This window comes from Anopheles coustani, chromosome 2 (assembly GCF_943734705.1).
Source record: "Anopheles coustani chromosome 2, idAnoCousDA_361_x.2, whole genome shotgun sequence".
Lineage (NCBI taxonomy): Eukaryota > Metazoa > Arthropoda > Insecta > Diptera > Culicidae > Anopheles > Anopheles coustani.
This window is the reverse complement of record NC_071289.1, coordinates 9917414-9945372: the sequence shown is the minus strand read 5'-3', so window position 1 is coordinate 9945372 and position 27959 is coordinate 9917414. Positions and strand designations below refer to the sequence as shown.

At 46.3% G+C, this 27959-nt stretch overlaps 5 protein-coding genes across 8 annotated transcripts in view; 2 read left to right on the top strand and 3 right to left on the bottom strand.

The window, feature by feature from the left end:
- LOC131262068 (protein split ends) overlaps positions 1–11506 on the bottom strand; it is an 89576-nt gene extending 78070 nt beyond the window's left edge. Inside the window, exon 1 of the mRNA XM_058263983.1 lies at positions 11371–11506. Within this exon, the coding sequence (XP_058119966.1) occupies positions 11371–11453 (83 nt within the window). The 5' untranslated portion in view covers positions 11454–11506. The remainder of the gene's footprint in view (positions 1–11370) is intronic.
- A 4700-nt stretch (positions 11507–16206) lies between these two features.
- Positions 16207–17661, bottom strand: LOC131263955 (uncharacterized). The gene is made up of 2 exons (XM_058266241.1): positions 17526–17661; positions 16207–17463 (listed from the first exon to the last, which is right to left on the bottom strand). The coding sequence occupies exons 1-2, from the start codon at positions 17600–17602 to the stop codon at positions 16242–16244; spliced, it is 1299 nt and encodes a 432-aa protein (XP_058122224.1). The 5' UTR covers positions 17603–17661; the 3' UTR covers positions 16207–16241.
- Positions 17662–18028: 367 nt separating this feature from the next.
- On the top strand, positions 18029–19751 carry LOC131263956 (inhibitor of growth protein 4). 4 transcript variants are annotated; one of them, XM_058266245.1, is made up of 5 exons: positions 18029–18200; positions 18282–18641; positions 18720–18886; positions 19315–19467; positions 19539–19751. In XM_058266245.1, the coding sequence occupies exons 1-5, from the start codon at positions 18164–18166 to the stop codon at positions 19638–19640; spliced, it is 819 nt and encodes a 272-aa protein (XP_058122228.1). In that variant the 5' UTR covers positions 18029–18163; the 3' UTR covers positions 19641–19751. The 4 variants fall into 4 exon arrangements, with proteins under 4 accessions (XP_058122228.1, XP_058122227.1, XP_058122226.1 ...); XM_058266244.1 differs by having other exon boundaries at positions 19312–19467; XM_058266243.1 differs by having other exon boundaries at positions 18720–18925.
- Positions 19752–20286: 535 nt separating this feature from the next.
- LOC131263954 (serine/threonine-protein kinase RIO3) lies at positions 20287–22503 on the top strand. The gene is made up of 2 exons (XM_058266240.1): positions 20287–21882; positions 21955–22503. Exons 1-2 carry the CDS (start codon positions 20428–20430, stop codon positions 22330–22332), a joined length of 1833 nt encoding a protein of 610 aa, XP_058122223.1. The 5' UTR covers positions 20287–20427; the 3' UTR covers positions 22333–22503.
- Positions 22504–22917: 414 nt separating this feature from the next.
- Positions 22918–26276, bottom strand: LOC131263953 (zinc finger protein 227). The gene is made up of 4 exons (XM_058266239.1): positions 24957–26276; positions 23430–23706; positions 23252–23352; positions 22918–23187 (listed from the first exon to the last, which is right to left on the bottom strand). The coding sequence occupies exons 1-4, from the start codon at positions 26274–26276 to the stop codon at positions 22918–22920; spliced, it is 1968 nt and encodes a 655-aa protein (XP_058122222.1).
- Between the last annotated feature and the right edge of the window lie 1683 nt (positions 26277–27959).

Below are 27959 nucleotides of genomic sequence, written 5' to 3'. Positions count from 1 at the left end.
TTGTGCCGTCCTTAATAAAATATGTTATTCTAAATCACTAAATAATTTTACTAACCTACCCAAACGATTCAAAACACAAGGAGTTGAGAATCACCAATGGTCCATATTTGTTTTTAAAATACCAACCTATAGTGGTGTGCTTTTCGAATTAATTGAAACAAACAGAAAACACAACCGTCTCCCACGAGGGGGAAAACGTACAAGCAAGACTAAAAATACCCTGCCTCTAAACCGGATGTGTCGGATGCAGCGATGCATGTCTCTCATACACACACACACATATTTTCGTTACCAACCACAATGGAAACAGTGTAGGTTGTCTACAAAAGGGTTCAATGTCAAATGCAAACGCGAAGAAGGGCCACATAGAGCCCTACTCCAGCCTTCGTACTCAGTTCTTATAATGTCTGTGGCGAGATGAGGTGTCTTTTGAGTAGTGCCACTACACAGACGACGCCGTGCAGATGCAGACCGAAGCCACGGACATCAGATCTGTCCGGTTCTAGACATTATACATGAAGAGACTACCAACATCAACGAAGTGAGATTGATAAATTTAGTATAAATAAAAAATGTTGGTATAAGTCAGGTAGTCCTCCTTAAGTTTTAGCCATTCATCTTCATGGAACTCTAGTGGAACTAACTTGAAAATCATTAACAACCAGGTTCACGATGTGATCCATTTCCTTCACCGACCAACCATTGCAAACCGGCCGGAAAATGGCTTCCACGTCCTCTACACGAATGAGGATGGAAAGCTCAACCATCTTGGGCCAAACACGAATCATAATTCTACCGTTGTCCGAACGACGGAACGGAAAAAAAACATCCGATACAGGGCGGATGGAGTAAAAACCAAAAAAACCCTCTGAATAAGTTAACTACAACTCAGCGGAAGCAGTCGGTGTAAAGCAAGTTGTACGTTTGGGCTACGTTTCCAAAAATGTTTAGTACTAGAAATAAACAAAGAATGATTTATTTGAAACCATTAAGAAACATTGCAGGTATGTTTTAGTGCCTTGCTATTTGTGCTGTAAGAATTCGATTGTGAAAAACTAGCTTTCCCAGTATCAGTATCTTATGGACGTAACTTTTTTTCTTCAATGAGTTTCTCAGAACCCTTTTCCACACACAAAAACAAATTGTTATTATATTTCCTTCGTCTTCGCATAAAAACATTTATGTTCTCCACCCTTTTTATCGCGACAGGAGAAAACACACACACACCAAAGAAGCCCTATCATTTCGAAGGTTCCGTGGAATGGTTCCCTTCCATAAGGGCATAAGAATAGAAAGGATTTTATGAAAGAAAGAATGAAAGAATAGGTTCAAAGTGCCCTTCCCCGTGTCAGAGCAATAAACACAGCAACGCCTGCCTCTGCTTACTTACTAGGTTTCATTGAGAATTCATTGTGGAAGAAAAAAAAATGTCCAGAGAAAATAAAAGGATAGAGTCCACTGGTTCTCCCGATGTCCGCCCAGTCAGCATATCCAGCCACACCCGGATCCAAACCCTTCGTTCCAGAACCCCGAGTACCATAGTAATAATAATAGGCCGGCGCACGGCCCATCTCCACTCCGTACCATAAGCAATAGGAGCCACATACGCGCAGAGACGCGTGGACCTGCTTTTTTCCTTGGAAATCGATTCTTCAAAGCACACGTATGTACGTGTTTCTTTGGGGAGGCAGAAAAAAGAAAAAATAGCCCCCCCCGAGAACGCCACGGAATGGTGCGATATGGCGTTACGAAACAAACACACGCCTTCAAGGCACAGAAGAAACCCCGCACGCACAACACAATCGAACGCCTCTATTGCTCGCTGCTGCTGGTGGTGGTGGTGGTGGCGGTTGTTATTTCTTAGCTGAAAGCGCCTACTGCGGCGTTCGCTTGAGGATGAGTTTGTATTCGTCGATGGAATAGTGAAGAAAAACCACGAACGCAGGCTCCAACAAGACATGATGTGTCCGCCGTTCGTGCGATATTGCTCTCATGCTCATTCGTACGCAGAGCAGACAACACACACGTCGTCGTTGTAGCTTGTTTCTCATTTTTTGGCTAGTTGCCGCGCGCGCTGCAGTAAGCTCGGGCGCGAGTTGAAGGGCATTATTCACGCAGGAGACGATGGAACGAGCGGTAGTGCTGGGAAGAGATAGAAGGGGGGAACCAGAGGTCCACCAGGGGGTGGAAACCGATGCGCACCGGTGCGGAAGGGACTACCAACGAGACAGCAGTGAAGAAACGTACCTCTATCGAGAGCCACACAACCTCAGAACCCAAGGGTAATAAGAAAAGCATCTCGCAAAGATGAACCTTCGCTTCTCCTCTTCGTCAAGGAAAGGAAGGGCGCGTACGCACAAAGAAATGACCGGATCGTTAGGTTCAAGTCGAACCTCGAACCCGGCGGGTTGTTCGCTCCACTGCGCGTCGTCGTCGTCGTCATCGCGTTGTCATAACGTTTTGCTTCACATTTTGTTGCCCGCACACAAGGGAGAGGCGAGGCGAAAAAAAAATGCATACACGAAAAATCAGACGATCGCTCAAGTGACGTGGTGCACAGAGAAGAGCGCAGCGCGGTGAAGAAAGGTGCGAACAACGCTGATGAATAGAAGGTGTTGGGGGGGAGGGTGGTGTTTGGTCGGGGTTTTTTTTTATTTGCGTCGACTCCCTCTCTCCCTCACACCGACGGTGAACGTTTGGCGGGCTCGCTCACTCGACCGTGTAACCTCTCGAGAAAAGCATTAAAAGCATCACAGTCAACATTGGCTCGAAAGAAAAAACAACCCCAGGATAGACAACGCGCAGCGATATCAGCCCACTGATAGGGAGGTGGTGGTGTTGTGTGTCGCACACAGGACACGGGCGGGGGTCGAGTGGGGTTCACATGCGATGCATACTCCCCACATTCCCTGGACAACAACGCGGGCCCATCAGCAGCAACTTTATAAAGACGCAGAGCAGCAGCAGTAAAGAGGTAAAGAGCCGCACGAACCTGAAAGTCCGTCGGCGCAGACGACCAACAACATATTTTCGCTGTTTCTATCCCGCTCGCACCCACGGGGTAGTGAGCGCAAGCGCATGTCTCCGCTGCAAAAGAGACACACACAAACCCCTCTCTCGTTGCGTCGTGCTCACTCCCTTGCACGCGAAGCCAGGCGAGAGTCCAATTAAAATCATTCCTACTAACCCTACGGAAAACATTGGTCCACGTAGCGGCGTTTTTTCCCACTCGCTCCCGGCTGGTCGCATACTCTCTTTCTCTCTCTCACACACACGCAGGCTCAGTCGACCAAAAACCAGCTCACCAACCTAACCTCTTTCCCATCGACCATATCGCTACGGCACACCGTACCACCCCAGCCGTCGCCCCACGATGTGGTCCTACAAATACACAACACACCACTACTACATCACGCTCTTCTAGCCAGTTGTACGATAGTTTTTCTTTTATTTTCTACCGCAAACCACTACCGCCGTTCGTTGCCCGTATGCTCCACACAACCCACCGCCCCGTACACCCCTCTCCCAGCATATGTTGTGCGTTGTTTTGACGCTTCCTTTTTCCATTCGAACCAGTCACTGAGAAGATATTGAACCGTGCCTGTAACTATCGTCCATCTCGTACTAGCGCACACGGTTTTCGGCGGCTCCTCTCGGTCACTCTTGCGGAAAAGAAAGAGCCACCAATGCCAGTGAGGCCTTCCTTGTCGTGCTGCAGGCCAATTTCACAACCGATGGCCTCATGAAAACGCTTGCTATGACGCACTTCTCGCCAAGCAGCACACCGCAAACATATCGTGGTCACTTTGGAGCCTCGATGTTGTCTCGGGAGGACGACGTCGTCGTCGTTGGTGTGGTTCGTTATGCCAATGCCGCCTTGCCAATGTTGGCCCTCGGTGGTGTGCGGTGGGGCTATCAACGCAGCGGCGTTGCCTTTTCTAGAAGGAAATCGTCCGACGCGAAGGCTGATGACGACGCAACGCAATGGTTTCCGGAGCGAAAGGAGCGGCGCGGGGTACAGAATCGCTCTCTCGAATACTAAACGCATGACGAAGCGCATCCGGGTTGGTGTGATAGCACACCACACGCACACACCGGGTGAGAGAGAGAGAGAGAGAGAGAGACACGGGCAGCCACTAGAGCGAAGCACTTTGCTTCGCCCGAGCAACAACAGAACAGGGAAGAAAAGCAAGAAAAAGCATACCAGCGGGGGTAGTGGAGGTACACGGATGGAGGAACAAAAACGCTACCCAGGGATTTTTCGGCTTCCTTTTCTGTCACCCTAACGCACCAATTTTCTCGTGCTACTTCTTTCACTCTGCAACACTTCGTCATCGCTCGTTCTTTTGCTTAGCGTTAGAGGGACGGAGAAAGCCAATCGCCCATTTCAGTCACGCACCTTGGGACTTGCGAGAAACTCGATCGAGGACAAAAGAAAAACACACATCTCTAGTCGATTGCCCCTCGAACGGGAGACGGCGATGACGATGGTGGTGTGATGCGAAAAGCAAAACCAAAAATTTTACCCACGGGAGGAAAAAGGATGCAACGGAAAAAAACCCGCAACCATATTCGGCTTCTCGCTCCGTCCCATTAAGCTAGTTCTTGCGTCCCAAAATGGTACTGTTAGCTTTTGCATTTGATTGAGCCCTCTCCCTCTCTTTCACCTTCTCGTTTTTTCGTCTATTTCGCTCACTCTTACTTGCTGCTTTTGTTAGCAATTTCGTTTCCTAACGCGTAGTAAGCGAACGGATGCAATGTTGGTTGGTTGGTCTGAACGTGTATGCGTGCTATTCGATCGCCACACAAGGATGGTAGTGGTGTGGTATGAAACGACGGTACAACGAGGATTTTGTACACGGCTGATAGGACTTGCAAAGGACTAGGATCTTTGCTGCTTCGAGCAGGAGACACACAACATTTGCCATATTCCTCGACAAACTGTATCTGTACATGACGCCGTAGCGCAAATAACACGGCTGGACCATATTGTGTTGAAGAGGCTGTTGAAACCGGTCCAGAATAAGATAAAGTAAACTTGTACTCTATATTAAACAGCACCTCGATGGGGAGCAAAAGCAAGATTGGAGGCACATGTCCTCGAGCAGGCGACAAAAAGCCACTCACATCAAACGGAATACGGAAGAGCATGTCCTTTGCAGACACGACGATATGGCATGTCCTCTCGCTGGCATGGGGAGAAAAGCGACAGCGTCTGTAACGAACAAACATCCTTGAGGCCAAGTCACACAACAGAGTAAAAACGAACCTTCGGGAAGTACAAAAATCATCACTCGGAAATGAGCTCGCGGCAGGAACCTGGAAGATAGGGCATACAATTTCCCACCTTTTCATCATAATCCGTAGGCTGCGGGTACAATCTCTCCGAGTCCTGCCCAAAGTTGCGTCCTTTTAATTCATGATTCAATACAGGGACTATGGACAATCTCCACAGCTAGCGCCTTCAGCCGTACAACACACGGTTGTGTGCACTTGGGAAGATTAAGTTTCCTTCCTTTGCGTATTTTTTCCCCCTTTAGTTTCGTTGTATTTCCACCCAGCATCGTCCTCTCCAATCCCCAGGAACGGATGTACCCAGGACACAGTCGTCTGGAGTAAAAGTGCGACGTTCGTTTGTCCCATCGGTAATCAACCATGTGCGTGTCGTCTTTCGTTTCTCAAGGGTATGATGGGAACGTCTCTGAAGTGCGCTGGCTGGCGTTCTCATGACGAAGCGTTGCCTGTACACGTGGAGGGAAGATTTTCGGTTCGCCCTATCAGGCACATTACATTCCCGGACGGTGATCACACGCCACGGGGTAATATAAAAGACGCGAGGTGCACGAAATTCCACCGGGGAATTTATAGAACGTTTTCGTCTACAAACACGCCTTCAGCAGTAGCCAATAATACCATTTAGAAGCACAAGTCTGTGCAGCGAGTATGGTGTGTATGTGTTCAAGTTCTTCTTTCTTACGGATTTGGCAGAAGATATACCGCCGCGTTGATTAGAGCAACCAACGCGCTCAAACTGCTACAAATACTGCGAAACCGGGACCGTATGTGGCCCGCAGCCCCGCTAGAAAGGTGGTTAACGAAAACATAAAATCGTTGCCATTGAAGGTCATTTTTAGGACTTCAAAGACCCCGGAATGCCAAGGAAATATGTGACCTTTCGTTAGCCAAAATTGCGGGACACGAGCATGATATAACGTTAAGGCGATTTAAGAACGCTAGGAGACCCTATTAACTATAGTTATTCAACTTTCTTGCAATCTAGCTTTACGATACAATCCATGAAGATCTAACCCTGGGTAGGGATTCGATCCCACGATCGTTGGTAAAAGCTTTTTCACTGATATTGTAGGTTCCAATTGTATGAAAAACAAACTGTATGTTGTCATCATAGTCTGACTACAACTAGTTTATATTTTTATGAATATGAAAGAGCCATGCTAGCGGGACAATAAATTTACAACTCTTTCCTGGCCATTTTCAGAAGAACACATCGCCAAAATATGGCGTTACGGAAATATTACATCACCAAATGGCAATTTTACCAATACGTAAAAACTATAGTTTTTCAGCAGAACCTCGTTTGCCACGGCAGACTGCTTTTAGAGTGTTGGAAATTCGATACATGAGACGAGTTTAGCCGCAGGGAGCTGAACCATCGTCAGCGGTTCCATCATTTTAGTTTAGTTTGCGACGACGTCTTCTGAAATAAACCACATTCTTCGTATCCGTGTCTCTGGCCAAATGTAATAGTAAGCCGCGAGTCGAAAGCATTTTCTTCCCCCCCTTTTTGCTGCAGGGTGAAGTTTTTCTCCCCCAGCAGCTTTCCAAGGGGCAAGCGAGGAGGGTGGGGGGTGGGGGGAAAGCCACACACCGGCCAGCCGCCCCAGATCTTTGTGGAAAATAGGAAGCCAGAAAGGAGTGTTTTCTCGTCGGTATATATTAACAGGTGCACACGACCGGCATATGGATGGGGCACAGCGGCCAGAGCGAGAGAGGACGATATAACGAGCATGTTTTTTTAACGCAGGTAAGAAAGCAAACAGCATGCGGATGATGCCGATTTTATGCCGCCGTGGTGGAAAAATATGGCCAGGAAGAAGAACGATACACACGTAGAGCGAACAGAGATGGTCTCTTCCGCCCTTGGAATTAGAATGAGGAAGAATGTGAACAACAATGTACGCCGGCGGGAGAGGGCTAGATGAACGGAGGGAAACTAAGCTAAAAAAGAGCGCGCAGAAGTTCGATTATAATCGAACGGGCAAAATTGAGCAAAACCGCGCAAACGTTTTTTCTCTACCTAGGAGCGAAAGAAAGGAAGGAATATTGCCGTCTTTGTCACACTCGCATTCGATTTTAAAGAAGAGGAAAAAAAACAAAAATCAGGGCGCATTCAGCTCTCGTGACTGCTCTGAGCGTGCTTGCTGAAACGTTGCCAGTTTCATCATGGAAGCGTCAAAGGACACCAACACATTCAACCATTTCTTTGTATGTGTGTAGTGGAACCGCTGATGAAATGCTGGCACAGGATGCCGGGGAGATCGTGTGTGATCCTTGTTAAAAGCCATCTAAAAGTGTGTTGGTGCTAGTGCTGCAACAAAAAGCACTTAACCAGCAGCCCCTCAGCAGGGTAATCTGCGATGTGGGTCCGCAACGACGGATAGTTCCTTTATGAAACAAAAGGTTTTTCTCAATTGAAGGCATAAAAAGTTTGCTCTCTGAAAAAAAAGCAATACCATGGAAAGAGACACTAAGAAAACAGAATAAGCCACCGTGGAAAAGTTCGATGTTTTCTGCAATTTTCCCTGCAAACAACGAACACTCGAGGGCAACCAAACACATTCAAATACACCCCGTCGTCCCAGCGGTATACTTTATACACACAAACACAGCCTTGTCCAGCACAACCCCATTTTCCCTCCATTCTTGTGCTCTTTTCTACCCACTTCACTTACTTGAACGAACGCTTCTCTCTTTCGAGCGCATTTGCTTATGCGCATTCCATCTCTTTCATCCCCGTACTATCTTATCTTTTCCCTGGCATACATACACTCCATTCTACAAAGGCCCACACATACGGAACACAGGGGTTGTTCACGCTAAAAGCATTCGAGGTGGATGACGAAAATAATACCTGCAAGAAGAAGGCCATTCGACGGGGTTGGAGACGAGATAGAGGGAGACCGACAAACCCCATTTGCTCACGTAACACTATCTCGCTTCCACTACCGACATCGGTGCTATTCGTTTCGTTTCGGCAAACGGTGTATTCAAGCTTCTTCTCTATCTTTATACTCTTCTTTTGCTTTTGTTCGACGCGGGCGGTCTCGCTCTTTCCCGTTTACCACACAGAAAGTGTGTTTATTCGGCTGTTGCGTCGTCGCAACTTGGTGCACACGCACACACACACACTTACACAAGCTACGAACAAACGAACCGGAGCGACAGCTTCGGACGCGCTGTGGGTAGGATGGAGATAGACAGTACGTTACCGTGGGCCCAAGAGAGATGGCCAACGAACGAAGAGATGCTGATACAAATAAAATATACTAACCCTACGGAAAACATTGGTCCGTGTTATTACGTGTGTGCTTTTTTTTTTATTCAATTATTTATCGATTTTCAACTCCAAAATTAGTAAAATTGTATAATTCCAATATTCTCTCTCTCTAGCTAGACACACTAAGCACTAAAATACACCCAAGTCCCCACGTACAGGCTGGATGAGCTGGCAGAATGGAGAGAGCGGCCTCGGCCCTAGCAGGAGCACGCAAAAAATTGCCGGCTAAAGGACTCGGCATTTAGTAGGAGAAATTTTCTATTTGGAAAACATGGAAAATTGCCCCAAAAATGGACCCGTGAATTAACTGACCGGAAAAAATATCCCACACACGCTGTGTCGATGATGTTGGCTGCCTTGTATAGTATTTTAAAAGTGGATACGTTTCGCTAACACCTGGAGGTTTGTATATTTTCAGCAAGAAAGCAAAACAATCAATGGGGTTTGAATCGACAAACATTGAAGCTTCATCAAAAGAAGCAAAAATGTTAACTATAAGAATAGTAGAAGACAATCTAGTTCAAAGAGATAAGACACAACAAGATGATTCCATTTAAGGTTTGTGGCACATATCAGTGATGAAATAGGAAACCAATAAACAACAACAAAAAAACCACGCTCATCTCCAAGGTATTGGATAGCTGGCAATAGGTTTCTACATGTTGTGAAATTCAGCTACTGGGCATGTTGGGCACTAGTGGGTCCACCTGTAAAATCGGACATTAATCTTTCATGAAGGCTATGGCGAATGATTTGCAGTAAATTAATCGAAAGGTTTTAGTAGTAATAAAAGAAAATGTTCCGACGTATTCTGCCCGCACATCATGTAACATAAACAACTAGAGGAAGATGATCAAATACTAGCCCACTAGCTGGAGCATTTGATCTATAAGCCACCACCTTTGATCGATCAGGATGAATAAAACAGCAGTTAAAATTCAATAAAATCTGCTTTACGGCTTGCTACTCCCGGTCTTGAGCATAACTGCCGTGTGCAAGATGCATCTCGTGCCGCATAATGCACCTCAACAGCAGCACAATTGGCTGAAGAAAACCGACCACATGGTGCATTAAAAAAGGTAACGCGAGGCATGCTCCAGCCTCGGGACCGTGTTTATTGTTGTTTGCAATTTTATTGATATTTTACTAAATAAAACTGAAATGGACGTCATAAACCCTATGACGGGAGATCGTGGCTATGATTGTCGTATGAACCAACGGCCACAGCAAAAGCAGCCCGTTTTGTTCCAGTCGTTCCGGGATGAAAAAGCTGGGAGCGGGAAAATAAAGCAAATTTCTCACCCCTAAAAAACCGGAGCGAGAAGCTTGGCGTTACTCATTTTCCGTTCGGGTGGGTGTGGGTGCTGCTGTTGCTGAAGGAGCGAAGAAAAGCGAGCCTTAAATTTCCACGAATTGGCAATATGGAAAATACTGGGCACGGCTCGGAGATGAGGGTTTTACTGGGAAAAACACAGCTCGTGGCCCAGGACTTTCATCTGTTTTCGTAGTTCGAACCGGGAGTTTTCAAGACGATCGCAAAGGACCACGTAGGAACTTTTCTTTTGCGGGCAAAGCGTTTACAAATGATTCATTCGAAACTGCAACAAATAAACAGTGCAGTAAATCAATGCGTTTGATCAATCGTCCTCGTGAATGCGAACATTCAGGTATGTTTTTCCAGATGCAAAACAGCCGGTAAAAGGTGATATGTATGCATCAACACAATCACATGTGAACCCCCTTCCAAGCATCGACATCTCATTAACGAAAGTAGACGAAAGCTTAAGAAAAAATACCTAAACTACAGAGGGAACGATGTGATCTGGAAAAACGGAACTGAGAAGGCTTAAGAATCGGAAGATGGTTGATTTATTTTTTCCCAGGATACCCACTGCCCGGTCATCAATCTCATCGTAGCAATTTTCCCCCCAGGCTAAATCGTACATCTGATTTTTTGTCTGGCATCTTGTGCGCCGTATATCTCGTGTCTCAGGTAGGGTCACCAATAATATATATCCAAATTTCATCCGGTCATACACTTTTCCCACCAGCACCACCGGGGAACATACAAGGACGAACGAAAAAAAGGGCGTCGTACATTCCTCTGCCAAAACCTTCGTTCTTTTCGCCCTTGTTAGGAGGCAAAGCCTTGCGAGTATATATTCGAGGTTTTAACCCCAGCAATGTTTCCATGATATCGTAGAGCATGAACCAGATTAGATGTATTTTTTTCATGAAGGAAAAATGTACAGTCAGTCAAACGTTTATGCAATTTGTCTCATATTTTAAGTTTGGAATCCAATACGGACCAATTTGATTGTGTTTGAATACCATTTCCACTTTCATTCGTCATTTTTGAAGATTTTTCTGATCTTTAAACGGTTACTGTCCAGATAGCCATAGATAGTTCGGTTATTGTAGTGTTCGGCATTGTAGGGTTGAATGAAAAACAACCACAATTTTCCGGGATATACAGTGACGACCTAGAAGATAGCAGATGCATAATAATACATATTTTTGGGTAATATTAGTGGTTTCGTCAATATCATATCAAAATCGTCAATGTCGTATCGTCGACTCCTTCGTCTTTGGTGTAAGGACGATCTTCGATCATTCCTGCCCACTAAGGAATTACTAGACTTTTTTCCCCTTGTTTACGTTGATAGTCAATTCTCTCGTACAAAGGAGGGACTGGTCTCATTTGGAATTCGAACCTACGCCTCCAAGTAGTTGCCCCAAATAAAACTATAAAACAATCAAATAAAATATAAATTTTGAAGTAATGGACTCACCTTTTAAAATGCTCCCTTAGCTTGTCCTCTCGTACCGTTTCGGGCAAGTTTCCTACCCAAAGATGTCGAGTCTCGCGTACCATTTTCTAGCCTCTGTTCCTTCATGGAGGCGGATCGGTGCTGGATCGGTCGTTAGATGATCGGACCGAAGCGGCCAGGACTCTGGAGAGCTGGAAGGACTCGTCGAGGGCAGAAGTGACCGGGAAACTTCTTTGCCACGTCGTCGCGCGGTTGTTTATTGCACTGGAGTGTTTACACTTTCTTTGGACAGGGACCCGACGCGACGGTTTGTACCATAAACCGCGTACTACACGATACGCGAGTAAAATATAGAGGACAGAGATTGGAGCACGAAACCCCTTTTGCGGCTTAGAGGCCAATAGATGAAGAAGAAAAAGGTGGCTGGATGTACATAAGGATGGGAGAAGATCCCACCTTTCTTACAGGCTTGTTAGCAGCGCTCAACGTAAGAAGAGGTTCGCCGAAAATCGCTCCGATGATGACGACGGCGGGATGGTGAGAAGAAAATAGACGCGCTCCCTTCTAGAAGGATTATTGCGTGGACTGTGACTGTAGAGGGATGAAAAATCCAGGATCAGAAAGCAATTGACAAGAGGCGATGTGGAAATCGGTTCATTGGAACAACATTTGAATAATTGGAAAACAATGATCGCAGAAGGCTTTGTAAATAGGGAGAGCAAAGAATCTACTCGCTAGGGTTTCTGGAGGGATCTTTAGAAATACAAAACGAAAAGGGGTCTGCCTGCTGGTAGGGTTTCAATGATTTTTGTCTTGACTTAGTTCCGTTCGTAGCTAAGAATCGACGATACTTCGCGTTTGCAGAAACGGGAATTTAGAGGGTTACTTTTCTTCGAACACCAACACTATCCGAACTTGAAGCCAACTATGATGCGCGCGTGGGCGTGCTGTACACAATCACTCACTCTAGAACACACTTACAAAAAGATCCAAAGGATTCGAATTGACCTTTTGCGGATGATTATTTTCGTGCGGTAATCTGCATTTTGTGCACTACTTTAGCGACAATTTTATGCAGCGATGTTGATACTGCACAGTTTTAGCCGATGATGTGCGCATTTTGCGCATAACACTGTCGTTGTTATTATTGCCCTTAGGCCGCTGCGTCCCTCACGATGATGACGATGATGATGACGATGATGATGGATCAGTGGTTATTGTGACCACCACCGGGATACCGCTGGCTCCTTTTCAGACCACCGATTTTGGGGTACCAGTCGTGCGCGCGCACGCATGTATGTGTGAGTAGATGTATGTACGTGTGCTCGTTGTTGGGTCGTTGTTACCGTTGGTAATCTATCTCGGCGAAGGGTGTCCTGTGGTTACCCCTTCATCAGGTGCGACAGTGGTTAACGCCCGCGATCCTTCCTTGCCACCAGAGATCGCCGACCAAAAGAGACACACTGACGACGCCCCACAACCACACACGGAGGCGCCATACAGGAACACATTTTCAGTGAAAAAACCAGAACTTGACACACCTCACCTCTACTTCCGTATTGCACTTCAATTTATCCAATAGAACCAGAATCAGCTAGGCGTGTAGGAACTGCTCGTACACAAATGCCCGCTCCCCCTCCCTTCTCACTGCACTTACCCAAACACTTGGCCACTTTTATCCCAACCATGAAGCGGAAAATAATACGGGGAATTCGAATGAAAATTACAGATCAATCGATTTCGAGCGCACTTACGGAAACGGAACTACTTTTCTTACACTTTGAGGGCTACACACAAACGCACACGTACGGGCACAGGGCTCCGCGCTCCGTCCCGCCGTACACACTCTTGAGACGAACGCACGCACACACTTTCGGCGGCGGCGGCGGCGGTGGCGACGGTGGTGGTGGTGGTGTTGGCAGATCGAGGAAAGGATCACGCGCTGCACTTTCAGGACGAATTTGACACTTACCAATGGAACGCAAAAAGAAAAACCGAAAACGACGGACGCGATATGACGACGAAGACGGCGGCGAAAACTTCGAGGTTGATTACGTTACTGACGGCGGGACGGTACTGCATACCACCATGGGCACATCATTTTCCGGATTGGATCGAAGAAAACTATCACGGGAACGACGTGAGAGACCACGCACAGCCCGGGTTTTCCTTTTTCCTCCTGCCAGCCACCGACCTCCAACCGAAACCAACAAGCCCTGCGCGCCTTTCGAGCCACACTCCCTTCCTTCCTTCCCTCTTCCACTCTTCCTTCTCTGCTTTAAACCGACACCATCTTCTACCCAGCACAATAATCAACAATACCCTGGATTTCTTCTGGCCCGCTCGCTGAGATTGTCGTCGAGAGGGCTTTTCCTTCGGGCGAAATCTTTACTCTCCTCGAAGATGGCCAGACCCGTAAACAGCACAAAAAAAAGAAGGGCAACCCTGTTGGGCCCGGGACGATTTGAACGACAGAGGGACGACGCTACGACCACAAGCTTTTTACGCCCTTTCATCAGCTTACATAAATGCTCGCAGATTTTTACCTTTTCGCTTACTTCCGATATCAGCCGAAGATTCTGCTGCACTGCCCAATTTATGATTCACTTCTTCTTCTTCTTCGCGGGTGGAGCAGCTGCACCTTGCCTTGCACCACAAATGGGGGAATTTTCACTCGGTAAACTGCTCGCCGTTTTCCGAATTCCGTAACTAGTGGCAGAAACATTCACACAATCACATAATATTATAATATTCGCTAGCAAAAACCGGTGAACACAGATTAACAGCTGCTGAAAAAAGAAATACACATTCAGAAGAATGCCCCTGGAGAAGGCTTTTTCAAATGCCTACTACTACAGGATTATTTTATGGGAAGGTACGAGTTTTGGTGCAGTGAGTTTTTTGCAAAAAAAAAAACTTGCGAATCTTTCGCAGTGTGCTGGTGTTCTTGGTGTTTTGCCTGCCGTAGAAGAATTCGAGTTCTTTACTAAATGTTCTGCAACCTCTCCGGCAACTTTCCTGTGAACAAGGTAGAGAGCAAAGTTTTACAATAAATTCATCGCCAACTGGAATAACATGTTTTAGTTTTTGTTGAAGTCAAAATGCAACCGAGAACAATGGGGAATTCTTTTTGGGCTGGACGAAAAAACACTAGGGAGCCCATTCGAAACTCGTGCGGACACGACACGCTCTTTCTCTGTGTGTGCCATGCTCACTCGACCGTAGGAGATATTACTGCAATACATGGTTGTGTGGCATGGGTGATTGATGGAGCAATATGGCCGCATTGGAAGCCAAATAGATATTGAACGTTAGATTCGGCAAAAAGACGAGCTTGATTGCTTCTTCATTGTCAACAGCTCGTCATACGCCACCAACGAACATGACGTTGCCCGCATGCTGTTTGAATTTCAGGGGTGTTTCCGGGAACACGTCTCAAACTCAAAAGGAATTCCGCCATTCTACACAGCGCATTACAACATTATTTCATACTATTTAACACATGACTTCATTGGCCGAGGGGAGGTTTAAAAACTTACCGCCGCTTGCGAGGCTTCGTAGAAAAAGTGGCGCTTGCTTTTTTGCTTCCCATTAAACAGTTGCCTCCCTTCTTTTCCACTCTTTTCACACCCAGGACAGGAGGGCCAACGTTCGCTGCTGGGCACCGTAATTCCGTAGAACCAATGCCGAGGCAAAACTACACATTGTACATTTGGCTTCCTATTCTTCTTTTATTCATCGATTGTGTTCGCCACACCACCGTCGTTACGGCGGCTTCTTCTTGCTAGCGCAAAAGAGGCAAAAGAAAAAAAAACTTCCCTTCAGTTTGTCCCTCTCACTCGCACCAACACTCTTCCTTCTCTTTTCCACTACCCACCACGCACTTCGGTACGCCTGTGTGGATCAGCGTCTCTCAGTTGGCTCTGGCGTTTAGTGCACACTTCACAACGGTTCTTTTTATTTCCCTTACTTTATATTTTTTCCACTGCTCCGATTGCCACTACACACGTTGGTGGGTTTAATTCTGCTTCTTCTTTTTGCACTGTAATGCACTGCTGCTGCTGTTGTTGCTAGTATTACTTTTGCTGCTTTTACAGTAGTTGCTGTTGCTGGAGAAAAACAACGTTGATGATGACGACGCGCTACATCGACGATGTTCTCTCATCGCGTGTCTGTAACTGACTGGTGTGTAGTGTCTAGTGTTGGCTGAATCGGGATTCGGAAGATTCGAAGACTAGACCCCTTGACGGATTCTACCGGATTGAATCCCCTTCGACGGATTCAGATCCGGAGTGATTCGTTTGAGATTTGAATAGATTGAGTTTTTTGCACGATTTGACTTAGGTGCAAGAAAAAACCATAAACATGTTTTAAGCAAAGAAATGAGTTCCATCCAAAAACTAAGGAATTTGGATTAAGATTCGTATCCCACAGGGGTTCGATTTTCCCATCACTAACGTGGCCCGTGCAGTAGTTCCAATTAGCTCCGGATTCTTTCCGTTCCGGATAGGTGAATGAGGAACCGAGTTCCGAAAAGCTGTTGGTGTTCGGTTTTCTTGACCGATTGATATTGTAAAAAATCGTTTGAAAATGCTGGTGATAAAGAAATTTTAACAAATTTTCATTTTTTTTGGACCCCGACATGTTATCCTCTAAAAACCCTACATAACAAATGTCTTGAAAGCTTTCATATGAATCTACTGAACCCAGTAGCACATGGAGTGGATTAAATACCCACCACTACTTCTTACGCACTTTTACCGGTTCATCGGTACGTTATTTTCACTGGGAAATTGAGGATTTTGAAAACAGTTTTCATGCATTCTGTAAAAATTTAAATACTTTGATAAATGCACTTGGAATTTGATTTATTCTTCCGACACCATTTTACTTTAACGACACAATTCTTCTGGCGGCGGAACCGTTGGAATTCGTCCCAGCTGGAATTGATCTGTATTGAAGGCAGCTAACTGATCAGGCGTTAGTTCTTCCATTTTGCTGTACATCCTTTCTGATATAATTTGTCGGCTGGCGGACAGCGGGTCGGATGTTACAGTACCGAAGGCGCTTTTTCCATCCGATACTCCAAACGCAGGTAAACTAGCAGCGGGAGTGGGGAGAAACAAATTTTGTGATGAAGGGTTGGCCGGAGCGTTCGGCTGCATCGAAGCACCAAACTGTCCGAAAGAGGAAGCAGTTTGGGTGGGGCCAAAGGAAACGGAGTTGAACAACCCTGCGCCTTGCTGGGGTTGTGCTGCGACAGCCCCGAAGCCGGTTGCTGGAGTGGCCGCTGCTGCGCTGTTCCCAAAAATGTTTCCGCCACCGAAAGCTCCGCTTGCGTTTACCGGCTGCCCGAAGGCGTTGGTTGGTTGAGCTGGTTTTGCGAAGATACTACCTCCCACCGAAGGATTCGGTTGTGCGGTCACTGAGCCAAACAAGGGCGTAGCGGTTGCGGGTTGCTGCACACTACCGAATAGTCCACCACCAAGTACTGCAGGACCGCCGAAGATACTGTTGGTCGGTTGCGACGGCTGGGCCATTCCAAAAATATTGCCCTGAGTCTGGGAAGCTCCAGCTTTGGCAAATATGTTTCCGGCAGTGGAAGATGCTGTCGAACCAAAAATGTTACCGCCAGATTGGGCAGCTTGGCCAAATATCCCGCCAGTCGTACTGCCAGATGGATTTGTTCCGAAACTAGAACCGAACGCAGTACCACTGGTTGCTCCTCCGAAAATACTCGAAGTTGCACTGCTATTGGTGCCACTGGTATTGTTGGGTCCTATCGAGGCAAAGGGATTCGAGGGTACGCCGGTCTGTTTAGCGCTACTTTCCTGTTGATTGTACAGTTCCACCAGTGCGCCAAGGACCTCCCCGTTCATTGTCGTCAACAATTGGAGCTTCGTTTTGGCATCGTTTATCATCTGCGCCAGTTGCATCTGATGGGCTGGGATATTGTTCTGCGCTTTGGCCTCCAGGTATATCATGCGTATCTCTTCAAAGCTTTGATCTTCGATAAAGTTTGGAATACAAGTACGTTCTTTGAACGGGCCAAAGCACGATAAGGGCCACTGGTTTCCTTTGAGTGTCACTTCCACCTCGTTCTTTACTATTCCGCTGCAAGAAGCGAAGAAATTAGTGATGAAACCTAAGATGAATGAATAGTTTTGCTAACCAACCATATGTCTATGTGTTCGTTGTGACATTTTGAGCCAAATCGGCAATTATTGTTAAGAAAATACTGGCAAATAACCATTTTGTGTTGCTTTAGTTCGCAGAACGCTTCCGAAATGTATTTCACTGTTTACCAGATTGTCAGCTTGAATTATCGCTCCGTTGAAGCAAGTTTCAGTTGACATTTTAAACTTCTCACTATAAACGCAAACAGATTGGTGAAATAGTGATGGGGAAACTGAATCCCTATAAGGATTCGAATCTTTCGATTCAAATCATTGTGAGTCGATTCAAATAGTTCACGCTAAAATTAGAATCGAATCAAATCAAGTCCTAAACAAATTAAATCTGATTCGAATCCCAATTGAGTCAAACCTTTGGAATCCATCAAATTGAAGAACACGTAGAATCCATCAAATGGGATTTGAATCGTTAGAATCCGTCTAGGGATTGAATCTTCCTAATTCCGATTCTGCACATCACTATCACCGAAGTCGAGTTCGTCAATGGCGACTAGAAAGGAAAACAAAGCTAGCCAAAAAGGAAACAAACAACGAATCTGCATGCGTTCTACTGTTCGATACGGCATATAAGCGCTTCTAAAGACTAAACGGGGCCTCCGTGATCAAGTGAAATATATAAAATGACGTCAGCTTTGTACTTGGAGCATTATCTAGATGGTAACAACCAGCGGTCGCCATTGCTCCCAACAGTTGTGCGCTGATTATTCCTGATGTTTTTTCTCTCTACTTTGCTGCTAGGTTTGGAGCATCTACCGAACGAGCTGAAGCGTAACTTCACGCTGATGCGTGATCTGGATTCGCGTGCCCAGGTGCTGATGAAATCCATCGACGAGAAGGCGAACGAGTTTATGAAGTCGCTGGTCAACTCGAAGGAGAACTTTTCGGACGAGGTGAAGAAGGAAAAACTGCAAGCCATTCAGGATTTGTTCAACAAAGCGAAAGAGTACGGTGACGACAAGGTGCAGTTGGCGATACAGACGTACGAGCTGGTGGACAAGCACATTCGCCGGTTAGACTCCGATTTAGCACGATTTGAGGGTGAAATTCAAGACAAAACACTCAACGCCAGAGAAAAGTCCGAAGAGAACGTCACCAAGAGTGAGTGGAGCCCTTCTTCCCGGTGGTCCAGCAGGCGAATTTTATGTAATGTTTTTCTATTCTGTACCATTTCTGCAGAGGGTCGCAAAAAGGTTAAGGATGGTAAAAATGCGGCCAAAAAGAAACGTACACATTCGTCGGAAGATGAAGCCAGACCCGCTGGAAACGGAGGACCGTCAACGAGTGGAACAAACAGTGGCGCTACGAATTCGAATGGCAAGGGCAAAAACACGAAGAAGCAGAAGGTAAATCAAGAAAAAGAAGGTCGCAAAGGGCAAAATAAGGTAAACTCATTCTTTCATCATACCATCAACAAACCGTCGCACGATATCTTGCTGTGTAATAATTTCTTTCCATTACTGATGTTGATAACGTTGTATAGTTGTTTTAACCAGCTTGTAGTTAATTTAGTATGCGCTTACAAACTATGGTTACTTTGTTAGTTTCTCTTTTCCAATTATTAATATATTTGGTACCCTTTTGACGTTGTAGTGTGAGTAGTAAAAATAATCCATTTTATTTCGCTATCGGCGTATGGAACAAACGTAGCGCTTTTTTTCTACATTCATTTCATATCGCATGCATTACGTTCAGTTTAAGGTTGCCTTTGTTGCTCCGAGGTGTTACCGTCACAAATGGGCATCTGATTAAACGATATTGTATTTTACAGAAGAATGCCGAAAACGACGACAATGCCCAAGACGGTGGTCATTCTACTCCACATCCCAGCGACGTGCTCGACATGCCAGTGGATCCAAACGAGCCCACGTACTGCTTGTGTCACCAGGTGTCCTACGGCGAAATGATTGGCTGCGATAATCCGGATGTAAGTAGTGCACCTGTCTCCCGTCGGGTGCATATTACCGTATGCCTAACGATTCCTTTCCATTCTTTCAGTGTCCAATCGAGTGGTTCCATTTTGCGTGCGTTGGTCTGACGATAAAACCGAAAGGCAAATGGTTCTGCCCGAAATGTTCACAGGATCGCAAGAAAAAATAAGCCCGGTACTGTTGGCTGCCTCGTTTGTGTAAATTTTTAGGTTCATCAACAAAAGAACATTAAACATATGGTAGTTTTCTTCTGTATTTTAACATTTCCCTTTTCCCTTATTCACCTTATTATAGAACATAATAATTTTTTAACCTGCACCTGTGTGTCACTGTTGGATTATTTCATCACGACACCCTTTGTTCTACAGACAACTGTTTAGAAACATGTAAAGGGACACTATTTAAAATATATGTTTGTCACTAGAGATGTAGGAATTTAGAGGATTCACATAAAGGTGATTTGCGGAGGTATTTTACATTGTCGTAAACGGATGACTGAAGGACGAATTCAAACAAATGTTTATACGAAAAACAAAATAAATTTACTAGGATGGAAGTCCAAATCCATCTGTGGTTGACCTTCTACTGAATGTGTTTTTTTATAATTTTATAACCCACGTTATACAAGTCGTGTTTATCCAGAAATTTGCGTTTGAGCCTAAAAAAGGATCAAAGTTTTCCACCATACTTTTCACCATTTCCTACCACAACTAGAAGTTTGTTGAGCAACCTTGTCGCTTGACGTAACCTACCAAATCATGTTCTTGGTCAAGTGTCAACGAAAATAATTTTCCTTTTGACACAAGCAACAATAATAAATTGCTCGTGCTTGTGTACTTGCCTATTTCATCATATTTTGCATTTAGTTGGTCGTTTAGGTCTGAGTAATACGGTATTGCTCACCGAAATTAATCAGTCAGTAGTCTTTATTGAGTGTAGTGCGAAGCAAAGGAAACATGTCTTCCCCTTGGGCACCAGTAAAACCAGTCGAGACAGTGGATCTGCAAGAGATCATGTCCGAGGAGTACGCACGTGAGTTACAGACGAAAGAAAATTCCCTAGTAGGAATTGATACTGGCCCGCGCATACAGAAGCCGGTACAAGCAGTTTCGAAGCCGTCTCCATCGAAGAGCACACCACCGCCATCGGCGGTGGCTGATTCGTTTGAGGAACCGGTGGCCGGTTGTTCCCGTGCGATCGATCCCGGGAAACATCCGGATACGATTCCCGCCGACATTCTGCGAGCGATCGAGGAAGCGGACCAGCAAGAACTCGACTCCGATGCGGTCATAGCGCAAATGCTACAGGCACAGTTCGATGCCGAGTACGATGCGCAGATCAAACGTGAAGAGAACCACCGAAACAAGGATTCCAAGGTGAAGGTGTCGTATAAGAACTACCGTGTGATCCCGGAGGAGCTGCTCTACGAGGAACCGGAGGACGTACCGATCGAACCAAAGTCGGACTGGGATCGGTTCGAGACGAACGAAAAAGAGCAGAAGCTTCTCCCGCGTACCGGGTTCCGGCTGAACGAGGAAGGTGAGATGGTGACGAAGCACAATCTCGACATCAGCGGTAGGAGTAACGCCTGCAAGGTAATGTCCTTTCCGCCGGAATTTTCAACCGGCGATGCGGCCGGTTTCGATATGAAGCTTTCGAACAAGGTCTACAACCAGCTAAAGTCCCACTCAAAGAAGTCGGTTAAAAAGCAGCATAAGGCGCAGGATCGGAAGGAACACATTGCCACCGCCGAGATGGGTCTGGACGAACCGACTCGGTTGATTCTGTACAAGTGGATCAACAACCAGCTGCTCGAGTCGATCGATGGTGTGATCTCGACTGGCAAGGAAGCGATCATACTACACGCCGAAACGGACCCGTCCAACCCGAACATCGAGGAGGGCGAGCCTGCTCCACCGCGAGAGGTTGCCATCAAGGTGTTCAGTACGACGCTGAACGAGTTCAAGCAGCGAGATCGATACATTAAGGACGATTTTCGGTTCGCGGGGCGCTTTTCGAAGCAAAATGCTCGAACGGTCATTAACATGTGGGCCGAGAAGGAGCTACGCAACCTGAACCGCATCAAGCGCGTCGGCATAGCCTGTCCGGAGATTGTAGCACTGAAGAAGAACGTGCTGGTTATGTCGTTTATCGGCGACAACATGATCCCCGCCCCAAAGCTCAAGGAGGCTGTGTTATCGGAAGCACAACTCATTGTGGCCTACGAAGAGATCGTTCAAATCATGCACAAGCTGTACAAGGAGGCCCGGCTCGTGCATGCCGATCTGTCCGAGTACAACATCCTTTGGCACGATGAGCGCTGTTGGATTATCGATGTGGCGCAATCGGTAGAGCCAGGTCATCCTGGTGCCCTTGAGTTCCTCATGCGAGATTGCAATAACATAAGCAGCGTAAGTCATTTTCCATGCGGTCTTGGATGGTTCCCTCTTTATTATTGTACCTTTTTCCTTTCCATGTTGTAGTTTTTCACCAAACGTGGCGTGCACGGTGTGAAAAGCAAGGAAGATCTATTCTTCGAGATCACCGGACTTGACCCGCTGTCCCATAACGCCACCATCCTCGAGCGGATTCACATGAAGGGTGAACCGGCGCACATCGTGTCTGGTATCGATGACGCAACGCCGGATCAATTTAAGCCGATGGAGTATCCGTTCGAGTACGCCTGGCAAAAGGTGGAGTTGAGTAAAGGGAAGCGAAAATCGCAGGCTGGTGGGTCGCAGCCGGGAACCTCCTCTTCGCACGACCAGCAGCGTCCCTGCCGGACCAAGTCCGAATCGAGTGGTAGTTGCGCGTCGGATGTGGAGGTTGCGCTGAAGGAGGAAGCCGTTGCCGTTGCTTAAATTAATGTCCTATTCGAGTGCCGAGGTGTAGGAATGGGTGCAACTTTGCACGGCAGTATCATCCAGAGTGTAACAATAGTCATCGGGTATGAAACGGTGATAATATTTAATAACTGTCTACAAAGGATTCGTTTATGGAAAATATAAGCGTCTTTGTTGATAACGCATGAGAACAGATTATTTTGTTTGATGAATCTACGCAAAGTTTGACTGGCCGTTGGGAGACATCAAAACAGTATGGAAATGCATTTAAAACAATCATGACAAAATTATCCATAACAAAAACAATATGGGAGTACATCTTTATTCGATTGATTTAATTATTTAGCTACATACATCTCTCTTTTATTTCGACATCGCAAAGCATGTAAATAATTTAGTTAATCTACAATTCGCTATCTTCATCCGATAGAATATCACTTGTATTCGGTGAGACCATCCTGTGACGAGCATTTCTACTTCTTGGCGTAACGGTCGTCTTCGGTCATGCCAGGCCCATGTAGGGCTTACTAGACTTTGTCCCTTTGTGTATGTTGATATTCAGTCCTCTCGTACAGGGGTGGGTGCAGTCTCGGTTGGGCTAAATCAAACAAATTCGGAATCGGGCGGTTTGAACTGACACTTTTTCGCGTGCGTACGCATGTTGCTCGACTGAGTGAAGCTTTGGCCACAGTTCGGGTGCGGACACTTGTACGGTTTGTAGCCGGTGTGATAGTTGAGGTGCGTCTTAAGGTGATGCTTTTTGGTGAACGCCTTCGGGCAGATGGGACACGCGAACGGCTTGATGCCCGAGTGCAGCCGATGGTGCAGGGTCATGTTGCTGCGATCGGCAAAGCTTTTGCCACAGACGGAACACTACACATTGTGAGAGTAAAGAAGATTAAGTTGTGCTCAGCGAGATTCACCTCATTTATCGTACCTGATAAGGTTTCTCCCCGGAGTGAGTCCGTAGATGCTGCTTGAGGAGCATTTTCCGGGAAAATCGCTTTCCACATTCGTTGCACTTGTGTGGTTTAACACCTAGTTATGGGAAGGTAAATAGTACGCCAGGTAAGAACGTGAGATTGAAGGACATTTCAATTCCTCGCAATACATACCGGTATGTATACGGACGTGCATATTGAACGCCACGCGTTGGTTGAAGGACTTTGGACAGTGCGGGCACGAATATTCCTTCTTGTTGCGGTGGATCTTGAGGTGACTGCTGAGGTAGCCCTTGTCGTTGAACATTTTGCCACACTCCGGGCACTTGGCCGCAAACTCCTTGGTGCCCCGGTGGACCGAGACGTGGTATTTGTAGTTGCGCAACTGGGAGAATCCTTTGCCACACTCCTCACACTCGAAGCGGGGCGTCTTGTGGCTTTTTTCGTGCGTCTGAGCAGGAAATCGGGGAAGCAAATGAGATTTTTGTTAAACTTAACATAACATTTTTTCAGCATTGTTTTGTTAACTATAAAGGGCTAAAGTTTGCCTACAGGGTTTGTGATGCTTGTCCAACGGTTTTACTGTTATTCTATTGGGAATTTATTTGGTATTAAACGTTTTGCCGATCCTATGTTGGAAAAAAATAAACTTCATTTACAATTTTGTGCCGGTCAATGTCCAAAGTGGACTGAGTATTTGTCGCTGTTTTCTCGAATATTGAATGTGAGATTTATAGCACGATAAGAGTATATTCTTTTAATTGTAAAACCATCGCTCGAATGTGTAACATTTTCATTCTGTGATGCCGTAAAATTGTTTTACTCTACTACATAATAAAAACCAATTGTTGTAAAAAGTATCAAGTTGTTTAAATCACCATTAAATATTTTCATCCAAAGCTACAGAATGCAAATTACTATGCACCTGATCAAATATTACTACATAAAATGTTTTTATATCCCAACAATTTCAAAGAACAGTTGCAAAATTAAGATGAGCAAACATTTTTTTTAATTTATGCGAATTGTCTATCGTTTGCAACAATGTATTGAAAGGATATGGAACTGAAATATATTTGATGCCCACAATAGAATGCATAACTTTTTCTAATTCATTCCTATCTCGACCTGATGAAATAATTATTCATCAAAAATATTAGTTTTTCTGTTTTTCTGTTTTTCTAGGCTGTTTCACTTTGCGAAGGAATCTACCACCAATATGTAGATTATTTACATATTTCCGTCGCACTGTTTTCCGACGGCAAATTGAACATTTGTTAAGATTTCATTTTGAGGTGCTTGAAACCTCGCAGTAAAACCGATTAGAATCCTCTAACGAAAAATGCTTCCTAAGGATATTTATTATGTTAAAAATATATTATACCACAAAATTAAATTGCTGTTTTAAGCTTCTACAAGAATACAAGGACTTTTTTTATTGTGAGTTGCAGATAAAATAATCAAAAGTTTTAGATAAGCTGATAAAAGAATAGTGAAAATTGGAACTCAAGCGTCTTCTAAGGCTTTTTATGTAGAGTTTTTGATTAGTATGGTGTTATACTTTTCATGGTTTCTATATTATTCAATCAATATGAGCAATTCATGATTTTTATGAATAATTTTACCACAAACGTAAAAATATAAATCGAACTTTAATTCACGAACTCATGCTTAGACAAACGAGTTGCCTGTTTCTCTTACCATGAGCGTATCCTGATTGCCGAAAATTTTATCGCAGATCGCACACTGGTAGGAGCAATCCGGGAACATGAGTGAGCAGAGTGGCCCCCCGCCCGGACCGCTTCCACCGGCCACTCCCGGCTCGTGGTGATGGTGCAGGTGGTGATGGTGGTGATGATGGTGCAGTGGGTGAGTGTGTAGCATCAGTTCGTCCGCCTTCGAGTCCTTACCACCGTCGGAGGTGGCCTCTGTCGTGCCACCGTCGGAAGCTTCATCCGCACTCGTGCCACCTCCGTGCGCTTCGAAGATGCTGTTCTGGTTTTCGTCGCTCTTCGGCTGCAGCTGGTAGAAGCTGCTGAAGAGTGCGGCACTGGCGGTGGCGAGCGGTCCGGGGCCAGTTCCGGCCAGCAGGGCCGCTGCCGAAAGGCCGGCGGAACGTGCTGAATGATGCTGCTGGTGGTGGTGCTGTTGCTGCTGCACTTGTAACGAGGCGATCGCCGGCGACGAGAGTAGGGCGGCGGGAGATGGCGTTTGTGCCAAGAGGCGCTGCTGATTATGCTGCGTGTAGTGGACGGAGGAGACGGTGGCTGCTGCCACGGCTGACGCGTACGCATTGAACAGCCCGACCGGATAGGGATAATTGATAGATAATCTGTTTCGTTCAATTACACTATTATTAGCGTACGCGCTTAGCACCACTTTTCTCTCGACTTCCGCTCGGACGAGCGATGCCGCGGAGGTGGCCGAGATGGGGGATGTACCGGGCGATGAGGTGGTCAGGCCGAGCCCGTCTTCAGGCCCGCCGGCGCTGACGTTCGCGGTGGAGTGTCTTAGGCCGCTGGTACTACAGGAGGGTCCACCGACGGGGCCGCCGGTGATGGTGAGCTTCGGATCGAACATGAGCGGACCCCGGGAGCACCAGGGATTGTCCAGGACGCGGTTCAGCGGTCTCCCGACCAGGAGCGGTGAGGCGGGCGGAGGAGTGGTCACCATCGGCGGCGTTGTTCCGGTTTCGGTGGCGCGTGGAAGAGCCCGGGGAACGTTCTTCGTCACCGTCGCCGGACAGGCGGAAGTACGATACCGAGCGACACCGGTGACATTATTGTTGCCCGACTGTTGGGACGTCGCCGGTGCTTGGACGATCTTGATGCTCGTCTTCACCGTGAGATCTACCTTCTGCTCGAGCAGATCGCTGGGGCTGGGGTGGTGCGCGTGGGACGCTGCCGAGGGCGAACCACCGTCGGCCGGCTTCAGCAGGATGCGCTCGATGCTGAAATTGGTGTGCTTCTTCGGCAGCAGGTTTAGGTCACTCATCTTGCTGCGGCTATCACTAAATCCCATACTGGGTGCGGACAGGTGTTCGACGCACTATTAAACAATATCAACATGAGCAATATTCACTAAGCATTTAAAATTGCAATTTATTTATTTTTCACTTCACAGTTTGTTAACACAATTTTCCAAAAATTAAACAATCACAATCACCCCAAATGTTGTACGCGTAATAATTCTTTCACTCACGGCACGAAACAAAACGAAAGACTCACATGCTACGGAAAGCGACGAACCCGACGGAATAAAATGTGTGATAAACTGTTCGCACGAATCTTTTAATCAGCCTGGCCGTCTCCGTGGCCACCGGGAAGGACCGATAGCGAACAGTGGACACAGGACACAGGCTCCACCGCACCGTCCGTTCTAATTCTCCTTCGCTTCGTACACTGGTTCCACGACCTAAAGCACGGACACAGGAGCGTACGCGCTCGCGCCCAACCATTAACGTCAGTTTACTTAGATAAACTGTTTGATTAGGCGCGTCCGAATCATCTGTTAGCCCAGGACGGGTCGCTTCTTCGGAACTACACACGCGCGACCACCCGACTTGTGCGCGCTCGGTTGACTGTGCGCGCGGTTTGTTGTGATTTTGTAGCGGAGTTGTCGTCCTCCATTCGGCGGGACGATGCTCGCGCTGGCGTGCTCTGTCTTTCGTACGCCGGGAGATTATTGCTTTGCCTCGCTCGGTCGCGGGATGCTGTGCTGCTTCTTCCGTTTTGCGCCCCCAGGGCTGGTCGCACGCGGACATCAAATGTGTCGCGAAGGAAGACACGTCCGGCGATCGGCGCTTCGGCACCGTATGAATCTCACACCTTTACCATTTTATTTTGAATTTGCAAAAGGTAACATGTATTGAGATATTGTGATTTATATTGTTTTTCAAAGGAAGAGTTTTTATCGGTTAAGTAATTTTAAGAATTTAATTTAGTAAATTGTAGAACATGGTAATTTGATTTTTGCATTTTACCTTCTTTGCCAAGATTATAATGTCACAGTTTTGCCCGGGCAGTTTTTGTCGCCTGTTTTGTTTCTATTTACGTTGTGCGACGTTGATTCTAAGTGCACTTGGTTCAAAAACACGACATTTCATGTTTGCACATTTTAACTCATTCAAAATTTAACAGTATTGATCTAAATCACAAAAAAATCTCAAAAAACACCGAGACTGTGAAGGGGTTAATTTCAGCCAGTTTCTTTTTTGTAGCCTTTTTGAATCTTCTATCTTCTTTTCGAGCAGACAATTATACGACTTTAGCTATTTTTATATGCACATTCTAAGGAATGCTTTATTTAAGAATGATTCATTTTTATCTTGTCTTGTATTTGTCGGACATATGTATTTTTCATTGCGGGTAGTTTATATGTGCCTATCTCACCCCTCTGGGGCGGTAGGTTAAGATCAGCCTGTCGATCTTCTTCGCCAACCTTTCTGAAGTGATGTCCCATCCGATGCGTTTGTCATTTTCTCACCTGACCACGCCGTGGACATCGAAGCGCGCGAACGAGCGAGAAAGAAGCGAACAGCAGCAGCAGCAGCATCCTCCAGCGATCGAGCGGGCCTCCGGATTGGATGATACGCGCGGACGCGGTGGCTCGCGATCGGCTTCGGGCCGTCGTCGTTCGGGCGATCGGGTATACGCGACGCAGCCCGCGAGTCGTTTTGTCTTGCGTGATCGTGAGTCGCGCGAG